Genomic DNA, 24440 nt, shown 5'->3' on the forward strand with positions numbered 1-24440 from the left:
ATAACACACACACACAGTCAAAGCAACCTGATGGGTTGTCCTCTAAATAGCAGGAAGGTGAATGTTTTTGTACAAAGGTAAAGGGAATCGGTTCCACAACAGTATCTGATTTATGTTTTCCGCCTATATTAAAATGGTTCGTCTTGTGGCTTTATCCTACTTCCTGTGCTTTTGTTATCCCGGTTTAAACTCTTTCCATCTCTCCTCACCTTAATCGCGCTCGGACTTGTGAATGTTGGCAGAATGCCTGTATTTCATTTGCCACCCTCTGTGTGTTGATATATCTCTGTGTATGACGATATTACTTGTGTGTGTGTGTGTGTGTGGTTTACACTCCCCATCTGTGTGCAACCTGTATTGTCTCACAGTTGATCCCGATGATCCCAGAGGACACTCATCAGACCAGTTCAGATTCAACGCCTTTTGTAAAGCAAATCACTTTTCCTGTTCAAGCTTAAGCATTACACCGGCTAAAACATAATCCAGCTCAGCCTCAAATCCAAGCTTTTAGCACAATTGTGTTTTAGCACATTTTTTTTTTTTTATCTTTAAACCTTGGATTCTGCAATCACATCAAGGGTTTAACCAAGAGCAATATGCGCCTGGTGAACTCTCCTTCCTTCCTGTCTTCTTCCTCTGTCTCCTTTCCTCACACACACACCCTTATCTGATCACTCCTGCATGCTGTAGGAGGCTCAAGGACACCGATACGGCACTGAAGAGTCTCGTCGATACGCGTTAAGATGATACGTGTTCTGCAGAAAGGTTGTGGCTTACAGAAGCATGTCGATTTAAACAGTGAAGACGCCGCGTGGCTTAAACAAACACCTCGGCAGATAAAACGTCCTGAAAATCATGTGCACAGCAAAGTGGACTTTTCCATTCGAATGAATAGCCACGAGCAGAGACTTCTCACAAAGTCCTCACATTTATTCTTTCAGCAGATGCGTTTTATTCAAAGTGGCTTGCAAGTTTGTCAGAATAAAACCAGTCAGTCTTCAGAGCAGAGTCTTGCCGCCTGCTTAAGCTAAACATACTTCACCGATTGCCGAAATATTATACATACTGTAGGTCCACATATTAAACCACATATTTATTACATTCTCATACATGATAAAGCACTTGGACACAGAAATGCATGTTATATTTATGACCCAAATAACTAGGTTGAATTAGCTATAAAGTTCTATTCAAATCAAGTTATTTCAATAGTTATTTTATATCTAATGGCACTAAATCAAAGGGTCATAAACATGTAAAACCTATTAAACAGAAACCTGTGCTCTTCAGTACTTAATAATAACTCCAAAATATGGACCTGGAAGAGGTCCTAAGGTGTTACGGCACCATTTTATAAGAGTAATATAGGAAAACATGTGAAATATTGGGGGATACTGTGCTCTGGAGGTGAACACCAGACAGCCAGTTCTTCTAGATGAATGAATTATGTAACAGAATGACATTAGGACAGATGTTGATCCATGAGTGTGATAATAGTCAGGAGAATAGAAGCAACAGCAACAATAAATAGGCCTCTGTGAAGGATTAATCATGTTCCTCATTGCTCCAGAGGAACATGACACCACTAACGGCAGAGACACTTCAGTGTATGTTTGTCTCCTCAAATTACAGTAATTAAAATCCTCTTCTAGTGCTTTATTATTCCTGACCACATTTCTTTGCAGTACAGCAATGAAACGTCTCTTCTGTTGAGCAAACTGCCGTTAAAGACTGTGTGTATGTGTGTGTGACTGTGTGTGTGTGTGTGTGTGTGTGTGTGTGTGTGTGTGTGTGAAATACACACACTCTGCACTCACCGTTCTGAACTTTAGGCGTGTGTATTTCATTATACACTACTGTGCATTTTTCTGCACAGTTCACACATGTCAGTGCTTCATGACCTGCATGCAGGAAGCTAGTTACTGTAAAAATAGCATTCTTGTGTGTGTGTGTGTGTGTGTGTGTGTGTGTGTGAAATACACACACTCTGCACTCACCGTTCTGAACTTTAGGCGTGTGTATTTCATTATACACTACTGTGCATTTTTCTGCACAGTTCACACATGTCAGTGCTTCATGACCTGCATGCACGAAGCTAGTTACTGTAAAAATAGCATTCTTGTGTGTGTGTGTGTGTGTGTACACATGTTGAGACATTCCAACAAGTCTTGAAGTGACCTGTTATGCAGTGTTTGGGATAAATATCACTGTCCTAGAGCCATCTGCTCATGAAATATTCTTGCCTGCTCTGTGATGATTTCTAATAATAAGGAACTGCTGGATATCCAGAGTTTGTAGATTCGATTACATAATATCGTTCTAGGTCATCGACCTCCAGAACCACAGTGTTATATGAAACAGGTCTCATAACACAAGGAATAGCTGGAAAGGTGATGACAGATGACTGTCCTGACACCGTGACGTTCAGGGTTCAGCTGATGAGACTTTTCATGTGAAATAACAACACTGTCATTTGCCACATGTAGCAGGGCACTTTGTGAACTTGTTGCTGGCACGTCAGAGTCACAATAATGTGTCGACAGACTCGTTTCTTTTCAGCAGGTTTTGGGGAAAAACAAAGTGTTTCTGTGATCGATAAAGTCCTGGCATGGCACAGTGGTGCAGCGAGTAGCGCTCCTGGGTTTGATTCATTGTCCATCCCATGTTTGTGTGAGTTTCTTATGGATTCAAGAACAAGCAGGTAGATAGATAGTTTAGAGGTTGCGCATGTGTGACATTAGCAGAAAGTGGTTGTAGCATTGACATGGAGGATAAATACAAAGAAACAAAGCGAAAGCTTACGATAAGGCCAGAAGTAGGACTTGTTAATATAGGATCAGCTTTCCAGCTCTGGAGAGAACTGAAGGAGCAGGAAGTTGGCCACATATTCACAGATTGGAGTTTCCCGAGTCAATAACTTCTGAGCTAAACGCTGTTACTACACAAATAACACCTCTTTTCTATCGTAGTAATGTAGAGAGGCAGCTACAACCGCGTTTTGTGTAGTAACAGCGTTTAGCTCAGGAGTTATTGACTCGGGAAACTCCAATTTGTGAATGTGTCCGATTTTACTTAAGACGCCGAGGCGCTTTTTTCCTTCTCGATAGGTGAGTAACGTTGGTTTTGCTTTGTTACACAGAACTAATATATGCCTTTGTCCTTTACATGATTATGCTTGTGTGTCATTTTTGCTTGTTTGTTTATCTGCAATCGTATTGTTCTTCCCTTCAGCTATGATAAAGGCACATTTCTTTCCATTATTTGTCTGGGTTACGTATGTATGTGTGGGCGGAGATATCAATACAGGGGTGGGACCCATTTGGGTTAGGGGCGTGTTTGTTTTGGTGATTTTATATGTCAACATTGTCTTTCAAACAGCAGAGACCCTGCCTTTAAGCCGTTGGACTACTGATCGGAAGGTTGTTAGTTTGAATCCCATGTCCATCAAGTTGTCATTTCTGGGCTCCTGGGCAAGGCCCTTAACCCTTAATTGCTAGGCTGTATAATATGAGATTAAATGTAATTTGTAAGTAGCAAATAATGATGGCTACCTATTAAACTAGGTGACTGCTATCATTCGTAGCTGCTCTCTCGTAGTTATGCTAAGGTCTTTACAAGAGCAGGTCACCATTCATTTTGTTACTTTAGAAGCCAAAGAGATGACATGGGACATAATCGGGTTATCCGACTTCCGGGAATGTCGTCACGTGACGTAAACCTTGTGCTACTTTTTAACGGCTGTGATATAACTATTCGTCAAACACAGCGTCAGACATGAGTCAACTTGTCTCGCAGTCAGTCTAATGAGAAGCCGTGTAATTATCTTCTATCTGACATGTTCTGTAGTCAATACACTCACCAGCTGTATTTGGAAAGAGGCCACAAGTGTTACTATTGAAGTTGTGTGGTTTCACTTTAGAGAGCTTAACCTTTCCAATAGCATATAAAAGATTTCTGAGTGTTTTTTGTTGCTGATCGCTTTCCACTTTGGACCCTTTCCAAGCTCCATGGTTAACACTGGTGATAAGCATGCTGCAAGCAGATGCATTTTCATTGTTAGCTTTGCAACATGATGCACAAAGGCCTCATGGACAAACAGATCCAGAGTTTCCGCCACTCATTGTGTATCCCGTTGCTCGTCTCTCCACCGAGCTTTCCCTCCATGCAGGAAATAAGTACACCACCTTGCTGTTTCACTGCACTTCAAGGAGCCTGGAGCTGTATGTTAACTCCACCATCAAACGCCAAGCAAACATGCTAACCCTACCCATGAGGATTAGCTTGTGAATGCTAAAACTGTTCTGTTTGTTCTTAAAGGAATATTACGGTCACCCAGCTGCACTAGCTGACGTTAGAGATTACATTACTGATTGATATGTGCATTATAGTAGTGTGTGTTTTAGTGTGTTGTAGGGCTGGGCGATAAAACGATAACGATATGTATTGCGATAGGCGCGTCATCGATATCAATAAAAAATGTGTTTGATAAAACGTCCGATCGATATTTATTTATTTATTTTGGGGAAAAAAGGAAATGTAATTATTTCTGTTCTTTAAGGTGGGGTCTCCGATGTTTGAGAGAAAATGAGTCGGAACGAAAAAATTAAATAAAAATCAAAACAAACGTGTAGCCAATGAGCAGAAAGGGGCGGGTCTTGTCAATATGGGCGGAGAGAGGGTTCAGTGCGCATGTGTGACATTAGCAGAAAGCGATTGAAAGACTGACATGGCGGATAAAAACATTAAGGGAAAAAAGTCTTAAGGTGAGGCAAGAAGAAGGACCCGTGTTAATATAGGATCAGCTATCCAGCACTGGAGAGAAGTGAAGCTCGCCAGTATGGCAGTTTTTTGGATATCATAAGTCTGATCGTAGTCAGACCAATGTCCTCTGCAAATTATGCAATAGCACATAACTTGCACTAAATTCTCAGGTTTCTCTATGTTTATATTTAACACTTTGCACTATTTTATTACACTTTATTAAGCATTTCTTACATTTTCTTTCATTTTGCACCTTAAATGTTAACAGATAATTGTTAAGTGTTCATTGTGACTTTAGACTTATGTTTACATTTGAATTATTAGAGTTTTCCTGGTTGTTGACATTTCTGTCTTAATAACTGAGAGGATTATGATCAGAGGTTAAGTTTAAAATACAAATGTTTAAATGTAATATATTTTTGTCCTGGTCCTTATTTTAAATGGGTCATAAAAAATATAAATAATTATCGAAATCGACCGATAATGAAACATTGATATCGTGATACAGTTTTCAGCTGTATCGCCCAGCCCTAGTGTATTGTAATCAATAAGATCTTGCAGAAGATTATTTATTTTGACAGCAGTAATGTTATACCTGAAGAAAATTGTTTTAACAAAACAACCTAAGCATTGCTAGCTGATGTGATCAGGAACTGGACTTTTTAAAATATTGCAAGTTCCAGTAAATTAGCTAGCATGTAACAGGGACATTTTCACAACAACACAAACACAGGTCATTTGGAGACCCGTTGCTGTTCCAAACTCGCGCATGAATATGCAGATTTATTATTGGATGTACTTGGAATAAAAAGCTAAATCAGCTACACATGGGTATAAAGCCTGTTATACAGTATGTATATTATTTACTACACCTGTGTAGCGTGAAAGCACAAATCACATCAATTCTATTGAATCTCCATGAAGGATGCACCGATCGAATGGGGCGATTTTCTGGTTTCACCGCGATCAGTAACGTAAGGTTTTTTTAAATGATGAATCTCATTTGAAAAAGTAGAAAAGATTTCAAAAAGACACTCTTGCATTTTTTTATTGGGATGAGTTGTTTATATTGGTGGGTTTTTCTGCACAAGTGCCTAAAAACCATATTAAGGAGACTTGCTCAGAAATCGCAGCTGTCATCAAACTCTTGAGTAACATTTATTTTATTTTGTTTATTATGTTTTCCATTTATTTTATTTTGTCCCTTTATATTGTCACCTTCATTTCCCCTTCTCTGTCTCTCTGTCTCTCTGTCTCTTTCTCTCCTTTGTGTGAGAGAGAGTGCACCGTGTGTTATCAGACCACACAGATCTCTAATATCCTAATGAACTTAATTATATATACTGTAGTCATTTTGTCAGTACAACTGTTATGAGACTGTAATTTGTTATTCCTGGCAAAATTTTCCCAGCTCTTTGAGTTAATGAGTGTGTGTGGGAGAGAGAGAGAGTGGGGGGGGGGAGATGGGGGAGAGAGGGAGAGTGTGAGTGTGTGGGGTGTGTGTATGCATCAGAGAGAGAGACTGTGTGTGAGTGTTTGTGTGGGAGAGAGAGAGTGTGTGTGGGGGGGAGTGTATGTGTGTGTGTGTGTGTGGGGGAGAGTGAGTGTGTGTGTGTGTGTGTGTGGGAGAGAGTGTGTGTGTGTGTGTGTGGGAGAGAGTGAGTGTGTGTGTGGGAGAGAGTGTGTGTGTCAGAAAGGGAGACAGAGAGAGAGACTGTATGTGGAGGGTGTGTGAGAGAGAGTGTGTGAGAGAGAGACAGCGAGTGTGTGTGGGTGGAGAGAGAGAGAGAGTGAGATTGTGTGCGAGAGAGAGAGAGTGTGTGTGTGGGGGGGGAATTTGATTTAGAGGAGTTGTGGCTTTACTCTGGATCAGAGACTGACCCTCATCATCAGAACATGACATCACCTATTGTGAAATGTCTCGATTCGTCCCAGAACACAGTTTCAGATGAATCAGTGTTGGAAACAGGATGAAGTGTGTTCTCTCTGTGGTTGAGTGATCTCAGGTCTTACATGCTTCCAGTTTCTCTGTGGTTCCTCTGTGAAGCAGAGTGCTGTTTGTGACACAGACCTGAAACCATCGTGATTAAAGGTGTCATGTTTAGGCGTCGCTTTAAAAAAACTGTAATGTGATATGATGAAGATGATGTAGTGATTTGGGAAAACTACAGGCTTTTAATGTAATAACAGGTTGAGTTACTTTCTCTGTACCCGACCTCTATGGGGTCAGAATTGTTTCGTCATTCTGAATAATATTTATTTAATTGTATTTACTTGTGAATGGCTTCCTGCTCATTTGTGAATCGCGTTCTCACGTCAAGATGTGCACAAGAATCCACAAATAGGTGGACTCTGCCCACCGTCTACTCCAGCCAATCGGACAACGGTCTCGTGGCGCCGACCAATCGTGGCACGGTCTACCTCCAACCAATCACGTTCTGATTTACTCGCTCTTCACACTCCATCACAGTAGTGATTCACAATTACACAGAACGCGATTCACAAATGAGCAGAAAGCCATTCACAAATAAATACAATTAAATATATATATATATTTTTTTTATTTGCAAATCCCATTTTATCTATTTGTGAATTTCATTTGTTTTTGTGAAATTTGTAACATATATTTACGGTTTGCTTATTGTGCATTTGTTGATTTAAAAAATATTTGTGAGACTCTTTATATTTATTTGTGGATCATAATATATTTATTCAGAATAACGAAACAATTCTGACCCCATAGACCTCTTGTAGATTGACGCACATTTTCACACGGCAGGCTTTATCTCTGATTGATTTTGCACCAGGGGTAGTTGCTACATACTGTAAGAGGCTCATGGGTCAGGTGTGAAATTTATCATTGCTTTGCGCTAGCAAAGGTTGCACAAGTTCTACCAATGAATTATACACCAGCCAGCCCTCCTTTATCATAGCTCTATTCTCACATCACATGAGGGCTTGTGTCTTCTGTCTTATGAGCTCTCTCTCTCTCTCTCTCTCTCTCTCTCTCTCTCTCTCTCTCTCTCTCTCTCTCTCTCTCTCTGAAGAAAGTAGACGATTGGCTAGTGTTGCCATGATTGACAGGAGAGATGGTAATGCCATCCTTTTCACCCAGAGAAGGCTTACATCCCTTAGCTCCTGACTACAGATGGCAGTGGCATGGTGAGGATTTGAACTGCAGTTCTGCTGATGATGATACAAACGCTGTTCTGTTGTCACTCAAGACCCCCGATTTTATTCTGTTCAAACTGTGATTTAAATAAGCATCACTAATAATGGCTGTCTACTGCCCCATTTCCACCGAGGCAGTTCGAGTGCTGGTTCGGAGCCTAATTTAGAACCAGTTCTTTCTGTTTCGACAGCCAAAGCACCGGCTCCGCACCAGGAAAAGTGGTTCTTAAGTAGCATCAAAACGTTGCTGGTCTAGACTTAAGAACCGCTTGGGGCGGAGCTGGGGGCGGGGCTACTGTTAGCGCATTTGATAATGTACCTTAAGTATACTAATGTTTAATACACTTTTACTTTACCGCGATATGATACATTATTAGCACACATGATAGTAAGTAGCTACATGCTAAGGCTACCGTTTTTTTCTGTGTTAACGATAAAATAACGTTATGTACTTTCTCGATTACAACCTCCGTTTACACAGATTACATGGAGCTGCACGTACACGTTTTATTCGCCGCGTTTGGATGCCAATGTAGGTTCACAAAGCCATGAGCATTAACAGTAAAGCAACATCCGCCATTGTTGTCGTGTTTGTGTTTGCCACTGCTGCGCTAAAGTTGCTGGGACACGTGACACGTATACAGTGACGTCACACTCGGCGCTGTGATGGCTCACTAGCCGGTGGAAAGGCAAACCGGTTCTTAGAAGGTTCGCCAGTGGAACCAACTTTGAACCAGAACTAGTGCTAGCTCTGAACCAGCACCCGGTTCTTTCCGGTGGAAAAGAGGCATACCAGTTATTCACTCCGCTTTTCAAGTCCACCTCAATGAAATTTTGTCAAAATGTGGTGACTCAAGTGGGTAAGGCTCTGGGTTGTTGATCAGAGGATCAGGGTTTGTGCCCCAGCACAGCCAAGCTGACACTGTGGGGCCCTTGATCAAGGCCCTTAACCCTCACTGCTCCAGAGATGTGCTCTGACCCCAACCTCTTCAACTGGGATATGTGAAGAAAAAATTCATCTTTCATCATTGTCTTCTTCTTCTCCTTCTTCTCCTTCTTCTCCTTCCTCCCTCCCTCCCTTCTTATTTCTTCTATGTTAGTTCAATTAATGTTCCATAACATATGGGTAAAGGAGGATTCAGGTTCACTGGTAAAAAAATAAATAAAAGTAAAGGTCACTGAGCTCTCCTGCTGGATAATTTAATGTAAATGAACTCAAAGCGGATTAAAATGGAATAAAGTAAAAAAAACAATAGAATATATATATATATTTTTAGGCAGACATGGCAACCCTGTCAAACCGAACAAATAAACAAAAGGCAGCAGTGTTTTTGGCAGTGAATTAAGCACAAATTCCGCAGCGAGTGATGTAGGTTGCTTTTACTTTCCAAAACAAAAACCCAGTTTTTTTCCTTGAGCATATTTGTTCTACTGCTGCTATGATTGCAAGCAAACACACAAACTGCAGACCGAGAAATCAAGCTGCTGCTCGGGCGCAGTCATGCTATCAATCAGAAGACGCAAAGATTATGGGTTCTGTTTGGGAGTTTGTTGTTTGTAAATGTGATTTCATCTTATGTGAAGGATGTGTTTTAGTCTTCAGTGCTGGCCTTCATGGTTTGGACACTGGACATAAGCTGGACATTATTGTCTTTGCATTCCCATTGGCAATTCCTACAGCTACAGGATCTGACAGTCCCACCAGAAACACACACACACACACACACACACACACACACACACACACACACACACGCTTATCTGTCAAGTTCTTTTGCCTGTCGTTATTTGCCAAATATCACTTTTATTTTGAATAGCCCACACTTCCTGTCTGGCAGAGCGGCTGTTGACATATCACCTGTGTGCACATTAGGAGCTTTTGTTCAGGCTTATGCTATTAGTTTGTGAGAAGAACAACATGTCTACGAAAGTCAGCATGCGTTCAGTCGAGTGAGCGGGAGAGAAAGAGGGACAGAGGCTCTATTGTGGGGTTACAATACCATTAATCATCAACAGGATTGTTAACATTTGGAGTTTTCACGGTACGACACTCTAGTTTATAAAAAAAAGCACGAGTTTACGTCACGAAATTCATCCCACCTTTTCAGGGAGTTGTAGACAGACCCTAAATGACGGAGATGCGTTGGAGTAAGGAAATTGATCAGGTAGAAAATAAGTGGAGAAATCCATCCAGAGAGATCACCACCCGATACTCCCTGACTAACAGTGAAACTGTGACACTGCGCATGAATCATAACAAAGGTAACAATTACACTGAGACATGAGCTCATCTCACTGAGCACTTTTGTCTCAAATATTTTGAACTTTTCCGGTTACAATTTTGCAAATAAATCCTTTTTTATTACTGCAGTACAGACAAAAGTACGATCTGCCGTATATGTAGGCTTGGATTTTAATCATATCAGAATATGTGCTTTCGGATGTGTCCGTTTAGTCCTGAGAGTTTTTTTTATATTATGGACATTCAAAATTGGCGACTAGGTACAGTTTATCTAAACATTATTTACGCTCATCCCTGAGGCTAGTAAGTATATAGTAGAACTCTAGCAGTCACCAAACAAGTAAAAAAAAATCATGATGAAAGCATGAGAGCTCACACTTTACATTATGACCCTTGTGGATTAATCATGCATGCGATGGAGCATCAGTGTGTCAGCGCCATGTGACCGTCCCAGTGTTGCACAACCCTTTATTTGCATTTCTTTTTTTACCTTCGAGTCTGAAATCTGAGCTGTGAAAAAGCCGTGTGTGCACTGCGAGAACAGGGAAGGACGAAAGATGGTGGTGATGATGATGATCAGGTGTGAGTTGATGCATCATTTGTGCTTCGTATCAACTTCTCACCCAAACATAAAAGTGCTTTAGCAGTTCACATCCTAGTGATGGTGGATTGATGGCGTTGTAGTGATTGAGTGGATCTTTACCTCTCTTTCTGCAGAAATCAACAGTTTGTGTAAATGTATATAGGCTGAATGAAGCGGTCGTGGAGAGACTGCGACGTCTCTGACTCAATGTAAACTGTGGGCGAGTCGCAGCACGCTCTCTGTGCCTCAGGGACTGATGCTGCTGGCAAAGTCTGTGTGGAACAAAACAGGTCTCAATCTCTGCAGACCGTGTGTGTGTGTGTGTGTGTGTGTGTGTGTGTGTGTGTGTGTGTGTGTGTGTGTGTGTGTGTGTGTGTGTGTGTGTGTGTGTGTGTGTGTGTGTGTGTGTGTGTGTGTGTGTGTGTGTGTGTGTGTGTGTGTGTGTGTGAGAGAGAGAGAGACTCATTGTGTTTATGTGCAACTTTCTGTTTGTTTCTGTGTGTATCCTTGTTTCTGTTTCTGCATCTGTCTGTCTGTGTGTCTCTGTGTCTGTATTTATATGCATCTCTGTTTTTGCTTGCATCTGACGTGTGTGTGTGTGTCATTGTGTGTGTGAATATTTCTGTTTGTGTTTTCGCTATTCTGTTTCTTCATCTCTGTCTGTCTGTTGTGTGTATCTGAGTCTGTAAACATGTGTGTGTCTGTCTTTATCTCTGTACCTCAATGTGTTTGCATGTGTCTGTCTGTCTCTGTGTGAGACTTGTTGTGTCTGTGTGCATCTTTCTGCTTCCGTGTGTGTGTGCGTGTGCACTCTCCTATGCATTCTCCTATGAACTCTTATCTGTGTGATCTATCCAGAACGAACTGATTCTCTACACGAACTTTATCGGAGATATGACTCTACAGACCGAGGTGTTAATGAACACCGAACCTCAGGAAACACTGCTTCGTCTCTATCTGGCTTAATACCTCACATCTCCAGTTAGCCTTGTGCACACAGTCGTGCTTCTCCGGTTTCCTCTGTAAGGTCATTGTTTCCAAAATAGGGTTCATGTAATGCCGTAGCTCAACTATAGTCAACTCCTGCATTTGTACACTTCTCTAAAAACAATGGTTATCTGTCTCCATGAAGGGTTCACTTTTTTTTGTCCTATCAGAACCCCTTTACAGCTTTAGTACCATTAACACGTTAGGTCTTTTAATGCATTACAGATTTTTACAGTTGTAATGTTGTGAGAGACGAATTCCTGTTAGCGCTTGTGTCGTAGCTATGATGCATCAGCCTTGACAAATTACACAAGGTACAATGAGCGTTACAACCTTCATGTCTCCATGTGAATGAACTGTTACTATAGCAACAATAACGTATTGGATGAGGCGAGTTAAAACCCGGTGAACTGCAACGTGAACACCTTTCATAGCCAATCAGAATCGAGAATCCTGATTTGTTCTGGGATGAATCTTGATTGCATGGATTTGGTAAGAACGAAGAATGAATCATATTCTAATTAATTAATTGATTAAATAGTCATTTCCAAAAAAAAAAACCATCATCGAGAACCACACACTCCACAATATAATTTTGAACGTATTTGTGTCATTTAAAGCAGCAATGCTTTTACCTCACGCTGCTGTCGGTTTACTTATGGTTAGTGAGTTAGATAACGTATGAAAACGTGTTCAACAGGTTTGTTATTTAACGACGGCGATGATGGAGTTACTCAGTAACTCCGAGCAGTGCAGTGTGGCACCATACAGGAAGGGCAAGAAAATTGGTCTGGATCTGTACATTCACCTCCATATTGTGGTGCATTTTTTCCCTGATAATGTCGACAGTCTTAAAGAATTCAGATTAAATACACATTTGTTTTGATGTTTCTGTTTTCATGGAGAATTCAGCCTGGTTACGCAGCACGTAACAAGCAAAGCCTTTACTACAGACAGTCAGGCTGCGTGCTGAATTAAACAGCCACTGGAAGGAGTGTCACAAGAAATAAGAAGAAGAATCACAAGAAGCTCCAAATCAGCAAGGCTGCATGAGAAAAGTTCAAGACGGACGATGACACTTCGGAGTAAAAGATGTCTTGAATTAGACGAAGTTTCCCCATTTTTATTTATCTCGTTTTCCATTGACTAGGACACAACCTGTAATTTTATGTGGTTATGAGGGTTTAAAAAGCATACTACTACTGAGATTATTAATTATTATTATTTTTTTTTATGTGGGAGAACAGCCCTGGCAAGCAGGAGCTAGAAATTTTCTCCAGATCTTTAACATCTGGTGTATGGGATCACTTTAACCGAAATGTCATCTTGTGCCAAATCTACTAAGTATGTGCACAGTGAATACCGGCACTTACACCACCAGTGCTGTTATGTCTCGTTCCTTTCTGATGAAGAAAAGAAAGGACCTGATTAGGAAGTTCCTACTGGGTAGCAGAGACGTATCTAAGGCCACAGATCATTACATGGCTCTGACGGCATGGATTTACATTTAACTGACTGACTGATCAATCAATCAATCAATGAATCAGTCAATTTTCTATTATCCGAACTACCTTGGGTCACGGGGAGCCTGTGCCTATCTCAGGCGTCATCGGGCATCAAGGCAGGATACACCCTGGATGGAGTGCCAACCCATCACAGGGCACACACACACTCTTATTCACTCACACACACACACACTACAGACAATTTTCCAGAGATGCCAATCAACCTATGGGCATGGGCATGTCTTTGGACCGGGGGAGGAAACCGGAGTACCCGGAGGAAACCCCCGAGGCACGGGGAGAACATGCAAACTCCACACACACAAGGCGGAGGTGGGAATCGAACCCCCGACCTTGGAGGTGTGAGGCAAACGTGCTAACCACTAAGCCACAGTGCCTCCCACATTTAATTCAGTTCAATTCAATTTTATTTATAAAGCACATTTAAAATCCGCCATTTAAAAAGCACATTTTAAAAAAAAAGAAAGAACATAAATATAAAAGAACACGTACAAATTACCAACAATTAAAAGCACAGGAGAAGAGGTGTGTTTTTGACATGGATTTAAATTCAGCAAACATAGAAGCAGTTCTGACTGCTGGTGGCAAGCTTTTCCACAGCCTAGGGCTCGCTACTGCGAAAGCTCGGTCTCCCCTGCGTTTCAGACGGGATCGTGGGGCCGGTAAAAGATGACCATTTAACATTTACATTTCAGGCATTCAGTACACCCTTATACTACGCCCCTATACAGATCGTCTTCCATTTTTATCTCATTTTATATAACAGAGCAATTGAAGGTTCAGGGCCTTCTTCAGGGGCCCAGCAGTATCTGCAGGGTGGATGTGCGATTCGTAACCTTCCAGTCAGTAGTCTAACACTTTAACTCTTAGGCTACCACATCCCCAGGGATCTGATTTAACGAATACATATCATTTCTCCTCGCTATATTTCAAAATTTCAGTACATGACTAAGTCCCTGGCATGATGGCTGACAAAAAATACAGCATGTAGGTGTGTCTGACAAATGGCTTCAATTTCATCATTTTGAGCTTATTATGCAGTATGAGGTGTTACTTTGACTCATCTGATTTATTTATTTTTTTTATTTATTTGTTTGTTTGTTGTTGTTGATTATTATTTTTTTAATTAATTTATGCTGTGGTGTCATGCATAAGAAAAGCCATAGATGAATAGGAAGAGAATTGTACAATGAGGAGAAGAGGCACTTCGTAATTCTGTCCATTTCTCTTCCTCTGTCTGCGTCTGTCTCACGTGAAGAGACCTGCATTTTTCACTCCATTGTATAAATAAAGCTTATTGTCGGAACAGATCAGATAAGAGAGATGAGGAACGATAGTAAAGATGTTAATCAGTGCCGAGGGAAATGTCAAGCCAGACCGGGGACTTGGTACTAACGTAGTCTTTGTGTCTCTCGTCTCTGACTCCGTGAAGTCTGTACGTACACGTGTGTTTGTTCACACAGTCACACGATGACTAACTTCTCTGTTCGTTCTTTGTCTCTTTGTCTAAGCCTCAGTCATAGCCGTGGATCTCGAACTTGTCAGAGATGATCTGAGGCTAACAAGCACAGCTTCGCGTACACAGAACACACCGTAACGCTCACGCTGGGCTTTTCGCTCCTGAAATCAAAGAGGTGGAGCTACGCTTTAATCACAGCAAGTGTCAGAACATGTAACTGGATTTTGGAAAGATTTAAAAAATATTTTTTTAATCCAGTTTAATCTTCACTGGATGTGCTCGCCGTGCTCTGGAGCTCTAAACTGTAGCTGCCTCGTAGTCGATAAAGCTTTAGTGCAGCACTTAGTGTTAGAGCTCTGTGTTTTTTTTTTTTTTGTTTTTTTTTTTGTTTTTTTTTTTTAACGTTCTGGATTTAGAGAGAGAGACTTTAATTAATAAAACTAACTTTATTATTTGATTATTGAAGCAAATTGTGTTTATTCCTTAACAAGCCATAACAGGCTGAAATTATTTTGCTCCTCGCACAACGTGATGTAGACAAACGACGTCTTGAGCCAGGCAGAGATGATGGGGAAAAAATGAGAAGGCTTTAAAAAAAAAAAAAATGTAATTGTGTTCTTGAAGTGCTTTTGTAATATTGCACCCAAACTCCCCACAGCCCCCTATCTCTGTCTTGCTTGGCCCATGTCTGTCTGTCTGTCCATCTGTCTGTCTCTTACTTTTTATGCTCCTGTCTCTCTGTCTCTCTCTCTCTCTCTGTCTCTCTGTCTCTCTCTCTCTCCTTTCTCCATCCTACTCTCTAACTCTCCTCCCATCTCTCCCATCTGACTTCTTTCTTCATTTCTTTCTGTAATCTGTCTCTCTCTTTATTTTCCTTTATGGCTCTCTCCATCTCATCCTTTTCTTCTCTCGCACTTTCTCTCACACGCCCGCTCTCCCTCCTGCTCTCCCTCTTGTTCTAGCCAGCATTCTCCCGTTAGAGTTTTGGACTCTTACACCATTCCGGACCGGAATGTTGGAATGTTGTCTCAAGAGCAGCGTCTCTTTCACTAACATTTGCACAAGAAGCTTGTGGGATCCTGTGTCTGTTTGTGCGAGGTTTGACTAGCATGTTGGCTTAACACGTGTGTGTGTGTGTGTGTGTGTGTGTGTGTGTGTGTGTGTGTAGTTCATTGTTTCTCTTTTTGCACCTCTGCTGTCTTTCCAGATTTGTAGCTTAAAAACTTTTCCTTCTTTTTCTTTTTTGTCCTCTTATCCCTAATGATCTTTCTGCTCTCTCAGCTGGAACTTATTCCTACTTGCTCACTGCTTAAATCCCCCATGGGAACTCTTGGCTTTGTTCTACAAATAGACCCTTAGACCCTCATAAATAATTATGCCACGTGCCATCCTTCTGTACATTGTGATATGAATTATTGTTACTTTTCCCCCTATTTGAAGTTGATGTGCGTTGAATTGTGAAGTTGTCTGATCTTAATTTTGCGTGTCTGAAGATTTTTGAACATGCAGATTTTGTTCCTACTGCAGAATCTGTTCCCATATTTGCTGATTCTGGTTGTGGGCTTTTGCGGCAAGGAAATGTCTTCCAGATACATCGGTAAACTCGGTTGAACCCGTCGACACGGCAGTTAAAAGCGATGCGTGTATTATTTTTCCCCGTTTTCGACCGGAGTAGTTTATGGTCAGTGTAATTTTAAGTGAGTGATGTGGATATCTCTTGTTATGCTGGCCAAGTTAATCTGTGCTGCCAGAAAGGTCTTAAAGCCAGAGATGGGATGTCGTTATATAGCCTGGGGATTTTATGTAAAAGAAGGTGAGAAGCAAGTAGAAATGGAGGCTTTATAGACAGAATGACAGAAAATGGCATACAGCAGAAGACATCTGTAAGCAAGGCCTTCCCCATGTTCATCCTCCTCCACCTCCACCTCCTGTGAAGAGCTGCCAGAGTGTGTGTGTGTGTGTGTGTGTGTGTGTGTGTGTGTGTGTGTGTGTGCGCCAGGTTGGTTGTAGCCAGTCATTTTTGTAAATTCCAGCAGATCAGCCCAGAATCGAGTGGCATCAAAGAGCAACAGCTGTAAAAATAGTTATGTGCGTTTTTAGGAATTTTTATATGCATGTGTATGTGCTACTGTCCAAGGCGGGTATGTTAATTTAATTCTTCCTCCTTAACAAGATAAGCCCGAGGTTATCTTTAATACCACACTCCCTTCCGACACACACCAAAGAAAGGCATACTTAAACTTGAGCCTGAGCATGTGCACAGTTGATCGGTCTTGTGTTATTTGATCCGGTGTGTCGGCTCCCGTAACAAGGTTACGGACCCAAGGTTTAGAACCCAAGGTTTCTCAAAACAGCCTGTTGCCTCTGTTGATATTCTCGTGAGGTCGGAGCTTTATCTCGATCCCTTGTGTATTCGTATAGGATGTTGAAAATTTGAATTACCAGACAAACAGATCATTTCAGAACAAATCCTTTATCAGCTGTATATATGGACAGACCGTCTACTGTATGAGCAGGTATACAATCAGCCAATCATACGGCAGCAGAGAAGTGCACACACCCGGAGCAATTGGCAGCCATTTATGCTGCGGCGCCTGGGGTGCAGTTGGGGGGTTCGGTGCCTTGCTCAAGGGCACCTCAGTCGTAGTATTGCCGGCCCGAGACTCGAACCCACAACCTTAAGGTTACGAGTCAGACTCTCTAACCATTAGGCCTTGACTTCCCCCAATACATGTATACAGATACAGGTCAAGTGCTTCAGTTACTGTTTCAACTTCAGACATCAAAACGGGGGAAAAAACTATAAAAATACTTCATTCATGACAAACGAGCACTAAAGAGCATAAACTGTTTTTTTTTTTATAACTTGTTTTTTTTTTTTATGAGCGGTATATGTAGCTGCAATATGTAGAACTTGGTTACAAAAGCTTGATGTGTGGATGAAGTTTTTGAAAAGTATATAATTAAATTTTATATCTATAGCTCTTTTAACAATAGACATTGTATTAAAGCAGCTTTACATGTACATTTATTTGAATGTATCCCTAATGAGCAAGCATGAGGCGGCTGTGGCAAGGAAAAACCCTTAGATGGTATAAGGATGAAACCTGGAGAGGAACCAGAGTCAAAAGGGAACCTCATCCTCATTTTGGGGTTCTGCCTGGTCAGGGTAGTTATACTTTGTTCCCGCCTGGTCAGTGTAGCTATACTGTGTTCCTGCCTGGTCAGGGTGGTTATACTGTGTTCCCGCCTGGTCAGGGTAGTTGTACTTTGTTCCCGCCTGGTCAGGGTAGTTATACTGTGTTCCAGCCTGGTCAGGGTAGTTATACTGTGTTCCAGCCTGGTCAGGGTAGTTATACTGTGTTCCCGCCTGGTCAGGGTAGTTATACTGTGTTCCCGCCTGGTCAGGGTAGTTGTACTGTGTTCCCGCCTGGTCAGGGTAGTTATACTGTGTTCCCACCTGGTCAGGGTAGTTAGTTGTGCTGCGTTTCTGCCTGGTCAGGGTAGTTAGTTGTGCTGTGTTCTTGCCTGGTCACGGTAGTTAGTTGTGCTGTGTTCTCGCCTGGTCACGGTAGTTAGTTGTGCTGTGTTCTCGCCTGGTCAGGGTAGTTAGTTGTGCTGTGTTTCTGCCTGGTCAGGGTAGTTAGTTGTGCTGCAATGTTAGGATTTCTACAGCCTGGTTTCTTTCCTTAACTTTTTTTTTTTCTTCTTTTTTTGGGACCTGCTGTCTGTTCACAAAATAAGAAGAAATACCCCCTTTGTTTTAGGCCACGCCCACTTTAAGCTCAATTAGTATTTTGAGCCTGAAGCAGATATGCATAGTGTCATTGTGTTGCATGCACTCTTACTATAAGTATCCTTTAGCCTTTAAAAGAAGAGAAGAAGGGTTGAATAACTTTTGCTAAGAGTGGACTAGTTGAAGACAGTGACAGAATTTTTAATACATGGGTCATAACTTATATCTGTTTTCTGTGTCTTTAGGACCCAGCCTATTGGATCCAGGTTCACCGGTTGGAGCACGGTGATGGCGGCATCCTGGACCTGGACGATGTGTTATGTGACGTTGCTGATGACAAAGATAGGGTGAGTGTGTGTGTGTTTTTTTTTTTTTGTTTTTTTTTGTTTTTTTTTGTTTTTTCCTCTGACCCTGAAGTTTAGGCTTCATCCTGAGATGACAAGACGCCACGTCCAAGTCCCACATCAAAGCCGGCTCCACTTCGGCATGCTCTGTTCCGGCCAGGATGTGGCTCATGTGGTTAAGCATATCTCACTGCTTCCTCTTTTTATCAGTCGGTGTGTGTCACATAGTGACTTGGTCTAATTATTCACTTGTAGGATTGCTCACTCATTTCATCAGTATGTTTATACTTAAAGAATTTCTTAATTGTGGCGGCAAAGTTGTAAAATTTCCCGGATGATGTCATCACAAAGTCATGCAGTGTTTTGCCATTTAAGTCAGTGGCTGGTCACAGTTTGTTCCTGTTTGTGTGTGTGTGTGTGTTTTATGACTAACACCAGCAGTAACACACTCAACCTTTGAGCTAATTGTTGTGGTGTTCAAATCGCAAACTAATTACTCTGTCGCTAATCAGCTAGCATGCTAGCACGGCTTTGATTTGTCCAGCTTGCCTCTTTGACCCCATGTGGTTTTACTGCGGTTCTGTCGATTCAAATGCATATTTCATGAGATTAATAGAGTAGCGAGATATCATAAATGTACCTTTTACTGATTTGAAAGCCTTATCTGCTAATAATTTTAAATAATCGCATTCATCTTAAGTGCATGAGGGTCGCCATGCTGCCGAACTGGAGCACCGAGGATATGGGAAGTGGTGTGTGGTGTGTGGGGCTGTTACTTAATGTAGGACATAAATTATCATAGAGAGCAGCATAGGTTTTGTTTCAGATGATTCCTGCTGCTCTCAGTGTTTGAGATTAACTTGGAAGGAAGGAGAGCTGACTGTAAACCTACGACTGGATTTTGGTCATGTCTAAAATGTTTCGAAGATCATACCCCTGACTTTGTGCTCAGAAATATACAGCTGTCGGATTTCAGGTTTTGCAGACAGGACTAAAAAAAGCCTAGACTAAAGAGGGACAGCCTAGGTTGGGTATTTTGGGGAAAAGGTCAGAGAGGATAGATTGAGATGGTTTGGACATGTACAGAGGAGGGAGATGGTTATATTGGTAGAAGGCTGTTGGAGATGGAGCTGCCAGGTAAGAGGTCAAGAGGAAGGCCAAAGTGGAGATATACGGATGTGTTAAATGAGGACATGACGGTAATTGGTGTAAGAGAGTAGAGGATGCTGAGGATAGAGTTCGGTGGAGACAGATGATTCGCTGGGTTGACCCCTAACGGGAAAAACCGAAAGTATAAGATGATGATTTACTCGGTTTGTATGTTTATATTTATTACGTTTGCCCTGCTGTTACCACTATACGAATGTTTCTATATTGCACTAACTGCTGATTCTATTATACAAACCTTATACATTGCTTTGACAATGTAAACACTTGATAAGCGAGAAGAGAAACTGCATTTCGATTCCTCCGTATGTCTGAACATATGGAGAACTTAGCATACGAGTGGGTGGGATGATGTATCATGACACTTGAAGACATATTTGTTGTACATGATATATAAGCTATAATATATAAGCTCGATAACCATCTGCAGCAAAACACTATATATTAGAAAGCCTTATTAAAACTTTGCCTACAGTGCGAACTGAAAAGTATAAAACATAATACATTAAGATATTTTGTCTACAGAATTCTTAAAAATAAATAAAAAAACGTATCGCTGCTATAGAGTTGACTGTATCTGTAACCGGCATGAACGTTTTACTCTACAGACTTTTTTATTCCGATGATGCTTTAATCTACTTAGAAGTGATGAAATATCCATTTCAAGCATAGACTTGTGTGGTGAAGTCGCTGAAACACACATTTTAAACAGATCGATTGATAGAGGCACAGTGCTTGGCTCTGTGTGTGTGTGTGTGTGTGTGTGTGTGTGTGTGTGTGTGTGTGTGTGTCAGTGAGAGACAAGAACTCATACAGGTGTCATTGTTTTTGTGTGTGCGTGCGCATCCTCTCCCCCTGGTAGAGGTGGGTGCTTTGATTTGCCCGGCTGCCATGGTAACGTGTCTGTTACGACACACACACACACACACCTGCAGCACTGCTGTGAGAGATTCCTCTGAGGACTACACCAACCCGGCTCACACCCCTCCCACATTATCATCTTCTGCTCTTCATCTTCACACTCCTTTTCTCACACTCATCTGTCTCACGCGCCATTATAACACTCTCTGTCTATTTTTTCTCTCTCGCCAAACGTCTGCAATAATGGCGACGATACGAATTTCCAGCTGTTTGACAGATGGCAGAGGCGACATCTAAGAGAGGAGCGAGCGATACACAAGGGACATGGCTATATATAACATTTATTTATTTAATGTACATATATTTACATATTTATCTGCATTTGTTCCTGTGCACATTTTCTCCTATTTGTTTTGGTGGATGATAAATTGCATTTCACTGCTATGTACCTGTAATGTACATGCAATTTCAATGATCTCTCTGTCTGTCTCTTTGTCTCTCTGTGTGTCTCTTTGTCTGTCGCTCTTCTGTCTCTCTTTGTGTCTTTGTCTGTCTCTCTTTCTGTGTCTTTGTCTCTCTGTCTGGCATTATATCCACCCACCCACCCATCCATCCATCCATTGAATCTGTCTGCCTGTCTGTTTGTATCTATGTAAACTAACCATTTGTTCTAATCTCTGTCTGCCTTTTTCTATCTCTCTGTCTATTGCTCTCTCTCTCTGGCTTTGTATACTTATATCTACCTGTCTGTCTGTCTGTCTCTCTATATTATCCGACAGAACACTCATCTACAGTTATCTCTTCTCTTCATCGCCATGTTCCCAGAAGAGCACGAGGCCTGCTATACGGAGCGGCGGCCTCTGTAGCTTTGAACGTTCTCTGATTTATGACGTTCTACAGAGAGATATTATGAAAAGTAGTACTTAATAAAGACCACACACACTGTTCAAATAGCAGGACTGACATGCTTTTAGTGAACGGAACATTTATAAGGATTTAGCTCTCAGTATGGAGGCTACAATATAGCCAATAGAGTAGAGTTGAGAATATTCTGCACGTTAGCATAACGGATTACTAGCATAGACCAGATTTCATACTCTCTTGCTCTGGTTACCCTTAAGATGTGATGAATGATGTAAAAAAATGCAGTTTTTAAGATAAAGTCCTGAAATGCACACTTCACATGATGAGAAAATGTTCACAAGCTGAAAAATCTAAAACTTCGGTTAAATCCTTTGTGTTACAGATGATATACATTTGAAATGTTTTTTTTCTTTTTATCTGTCTGTCTTTATATCTGTCTATCTTTCTTTTTTATATATCCGTCTTTCTTTGGTTATCTATCCATCCATCCATCCATCCATCCATCCATCCATCCACCCCCCCATTCTCTCTCTGGCTTTATAGCAGTCTGTCTTCTTGTCTGTCTTCTTGTCTGTCTTCTTGTCTGTCTTTTTGTCTGTCTCGGTCTCTCTCTCTCTCTCTGGCTTTTTAACAGTCTGTCTGTCTTTTGTCTTTCTTACTTCGTCTTTCTTTCAAATAGGTATTTAGGATGCGTTTGTGTCCTTTTATCAGTGCTGTCATGCCAACGGGATTTACCCTTCAACTGCTCCACATGAGCCCCCTGGCTGTCACAGCGTGTCATTACACCACTTCTGAATGCTAAACTTTATTTAGCGTTTTACAAATCACTCGACACACCTCTGAGGTTTTAATTCATTTTGTTTTAGGCTCTTGCTCAGTTATTGTGTAATCAGGTGTAATAACTGTCAGAAGTTTTGGCCCTCTTTAAGGAGATTTTTCTGATGCCAGTACTTTTCAGTCTGTCAGATTTTAATGACTTTTTGGCTTTTATTTACAACGAAAAGGTTTTCTTTCTTTTACATAGATGAAATCCCGAGACTGTAACATGTACGCGATCATCCTCTCAGTTTCTGCTGAACTCCTCAGAGCTCGTTAGAGCGGATTACAGAAAGACGTGCTGCTGTCTAGACGATCTCACCGCTTTCTGCACTCTGGGGTTTCCTCCACTTCAGATTAACATGATTACAGTCTGAGATTATTCTGTTGATATGATGCAGATCGGAGCAGAGGTGAAGGGTTCGCTTTAATGTTTAACTCACACTGAGGGCAGGATTAAGGCTAAAACAGAGAGGATTATAGGGAAAACATATTTACTGACTGATGCAGCAGGGCTTCACCAGCAGGTCTGCACACTGCTAGCTTTATTATACTTAAACTTAAATATTTACCAAATATTTTTATTTCAGCAAATCATGACCCTCAAACCAGCAGAATATTTTTGCTTATTTATTCATGCTTTAGGAATGAAATTAGATTTAAAAAAAAAAAGTTAATTTTGAATAAATAATTAATAATTGCGTTAATTAAAAGTCGGACAGGAGACGAGCATGTTGTCGTCGGCTGAGATGTTTACGCGAGCGCGGTTAAAGTTTAAAGCATGTTGGAAAGGAAGGATGGATGCTTCCTTTCAGAATGCAAATAGCACAACATTTGTACTCTGCAGGCCTTTTCGATTCCACTGTGAATTCCTATAATCCCCTGATCAACAAATATCAGACCTCTCAGTGAGGCAGTAATGTCAAACATGCCTGTCATGGCTGCTTCTTTTAGATCCTGTGCATGTTTATTAACTTTAAGCGCCAGTGTCGGTATCATCCAGGCATCCAGCCCGTCTCGAGCGTGTTTGTCCAGGTGCCGGACCACAGGACCTGTTTGTATGCCTGTCTGCTCTGACCTTGGATGCCAGCAGTAACATTCTGTTCCCCAGTTGTCAGAGGATTGTGATTTGGTGTGCTGACTCTCTTCTGTCTCTCCACCGAAGACCAGGTGTCCTGCGTCTGTGTGTTAAATTTGCACCAATCGTACAAATTATTGGCGGCGCATGTTTCGAGCGTGTAACGCATTCACACAGACAAGTGATTTGGTGGTCAGTGTCGCACTTTATCCATTCTCTGACATCTTGCACTGACACGTTGACACTGAGGGAGTATTTAAAGTCACCGTTCTACCGAGTGGCACGGTGTGGAGGTGTCTGGAAACTAGAGAAGCTGAAAGAAAAAATGAGGGAAACGGATGATACGAGGAACATGGGGAGATCATGCAAAACTCCACACAACCAGTAACGGAGCTCAGGATCGAAACCGGGACACTGGGGGCTGTGAGGTGGCATCAATACCCTCTGCATCTCCTGGAGTGTTTGCAAAGGATTCTTCTACACACACTTATGTTCTTTCCATGCTGGTGTAATCCGGTTTTTCACCGATTCTGCACTCATGATACTTTTGCTCTTCTATCTTCGGGGATCTGCAGTAATTCTGTTAAGCCGGTCATCCGTGGACTTTTAGCAGACCAAAATTGGTCAGCTGTTGATTTTAATGACTGCTCATATTCTCAGATTGCTAAATACTGTAAATAGCTGGAGTCTTAGGGTTTGAAGCTGGGGGAAGAACAGCTCCAATAGTTAGTTGGTTAGCCTAGATTAAAATGAGCTCTGTTTGAAATTCTACCCTCACTCGCTCATTCACTATTTACTACAGAGCCTGGTGTGTAACGGATACACATAACACTAACAAGCAAAGTGTA

General features: G+C 41.4%; 1 protein-coding gene across 4 annotated transcripts in view; it reads left to right on the forward strand.

Moving 5' to 3' along the window:
* pard3aa (par-3 family cell polarity regulator alpha, a) overlaps nt 1-24440 on the forward strand; it is a 409979-nt gene that overhangs the window by 32617 nt on the left and 352922 nt on the right. For all 4 annotated transcript variants that reach the window (XM_027149211.2, XM_027149213.2, XM_027149212.2 and 1 more), the window contains exon 2: nt 18708-18809. In XM_027149211.2, the coding sequence (XP_027005012.1) occupies nt 18708-18809 (102 nt within the window). The remainder of the gene's footprint in view (nt 1-18707; nt 18810-24440) is intronic.

The sequence above is a fragment of the Tachysurus fulvidraco genome, chromosome 3, assembly GCF_022655615.1.
Source record: "Tachysurus fulvidraco isolate hzauxx_2018 chromosome 3, HZAU_PFXX_2.0, whole genome shotgun sequence".
Lineage (NCBI taxonomy): Eukaryota > Metazoa > Chordata > Actinopteri > Siluriformes > Bagridae > Tachysurus > Tachysurus fulvidraco.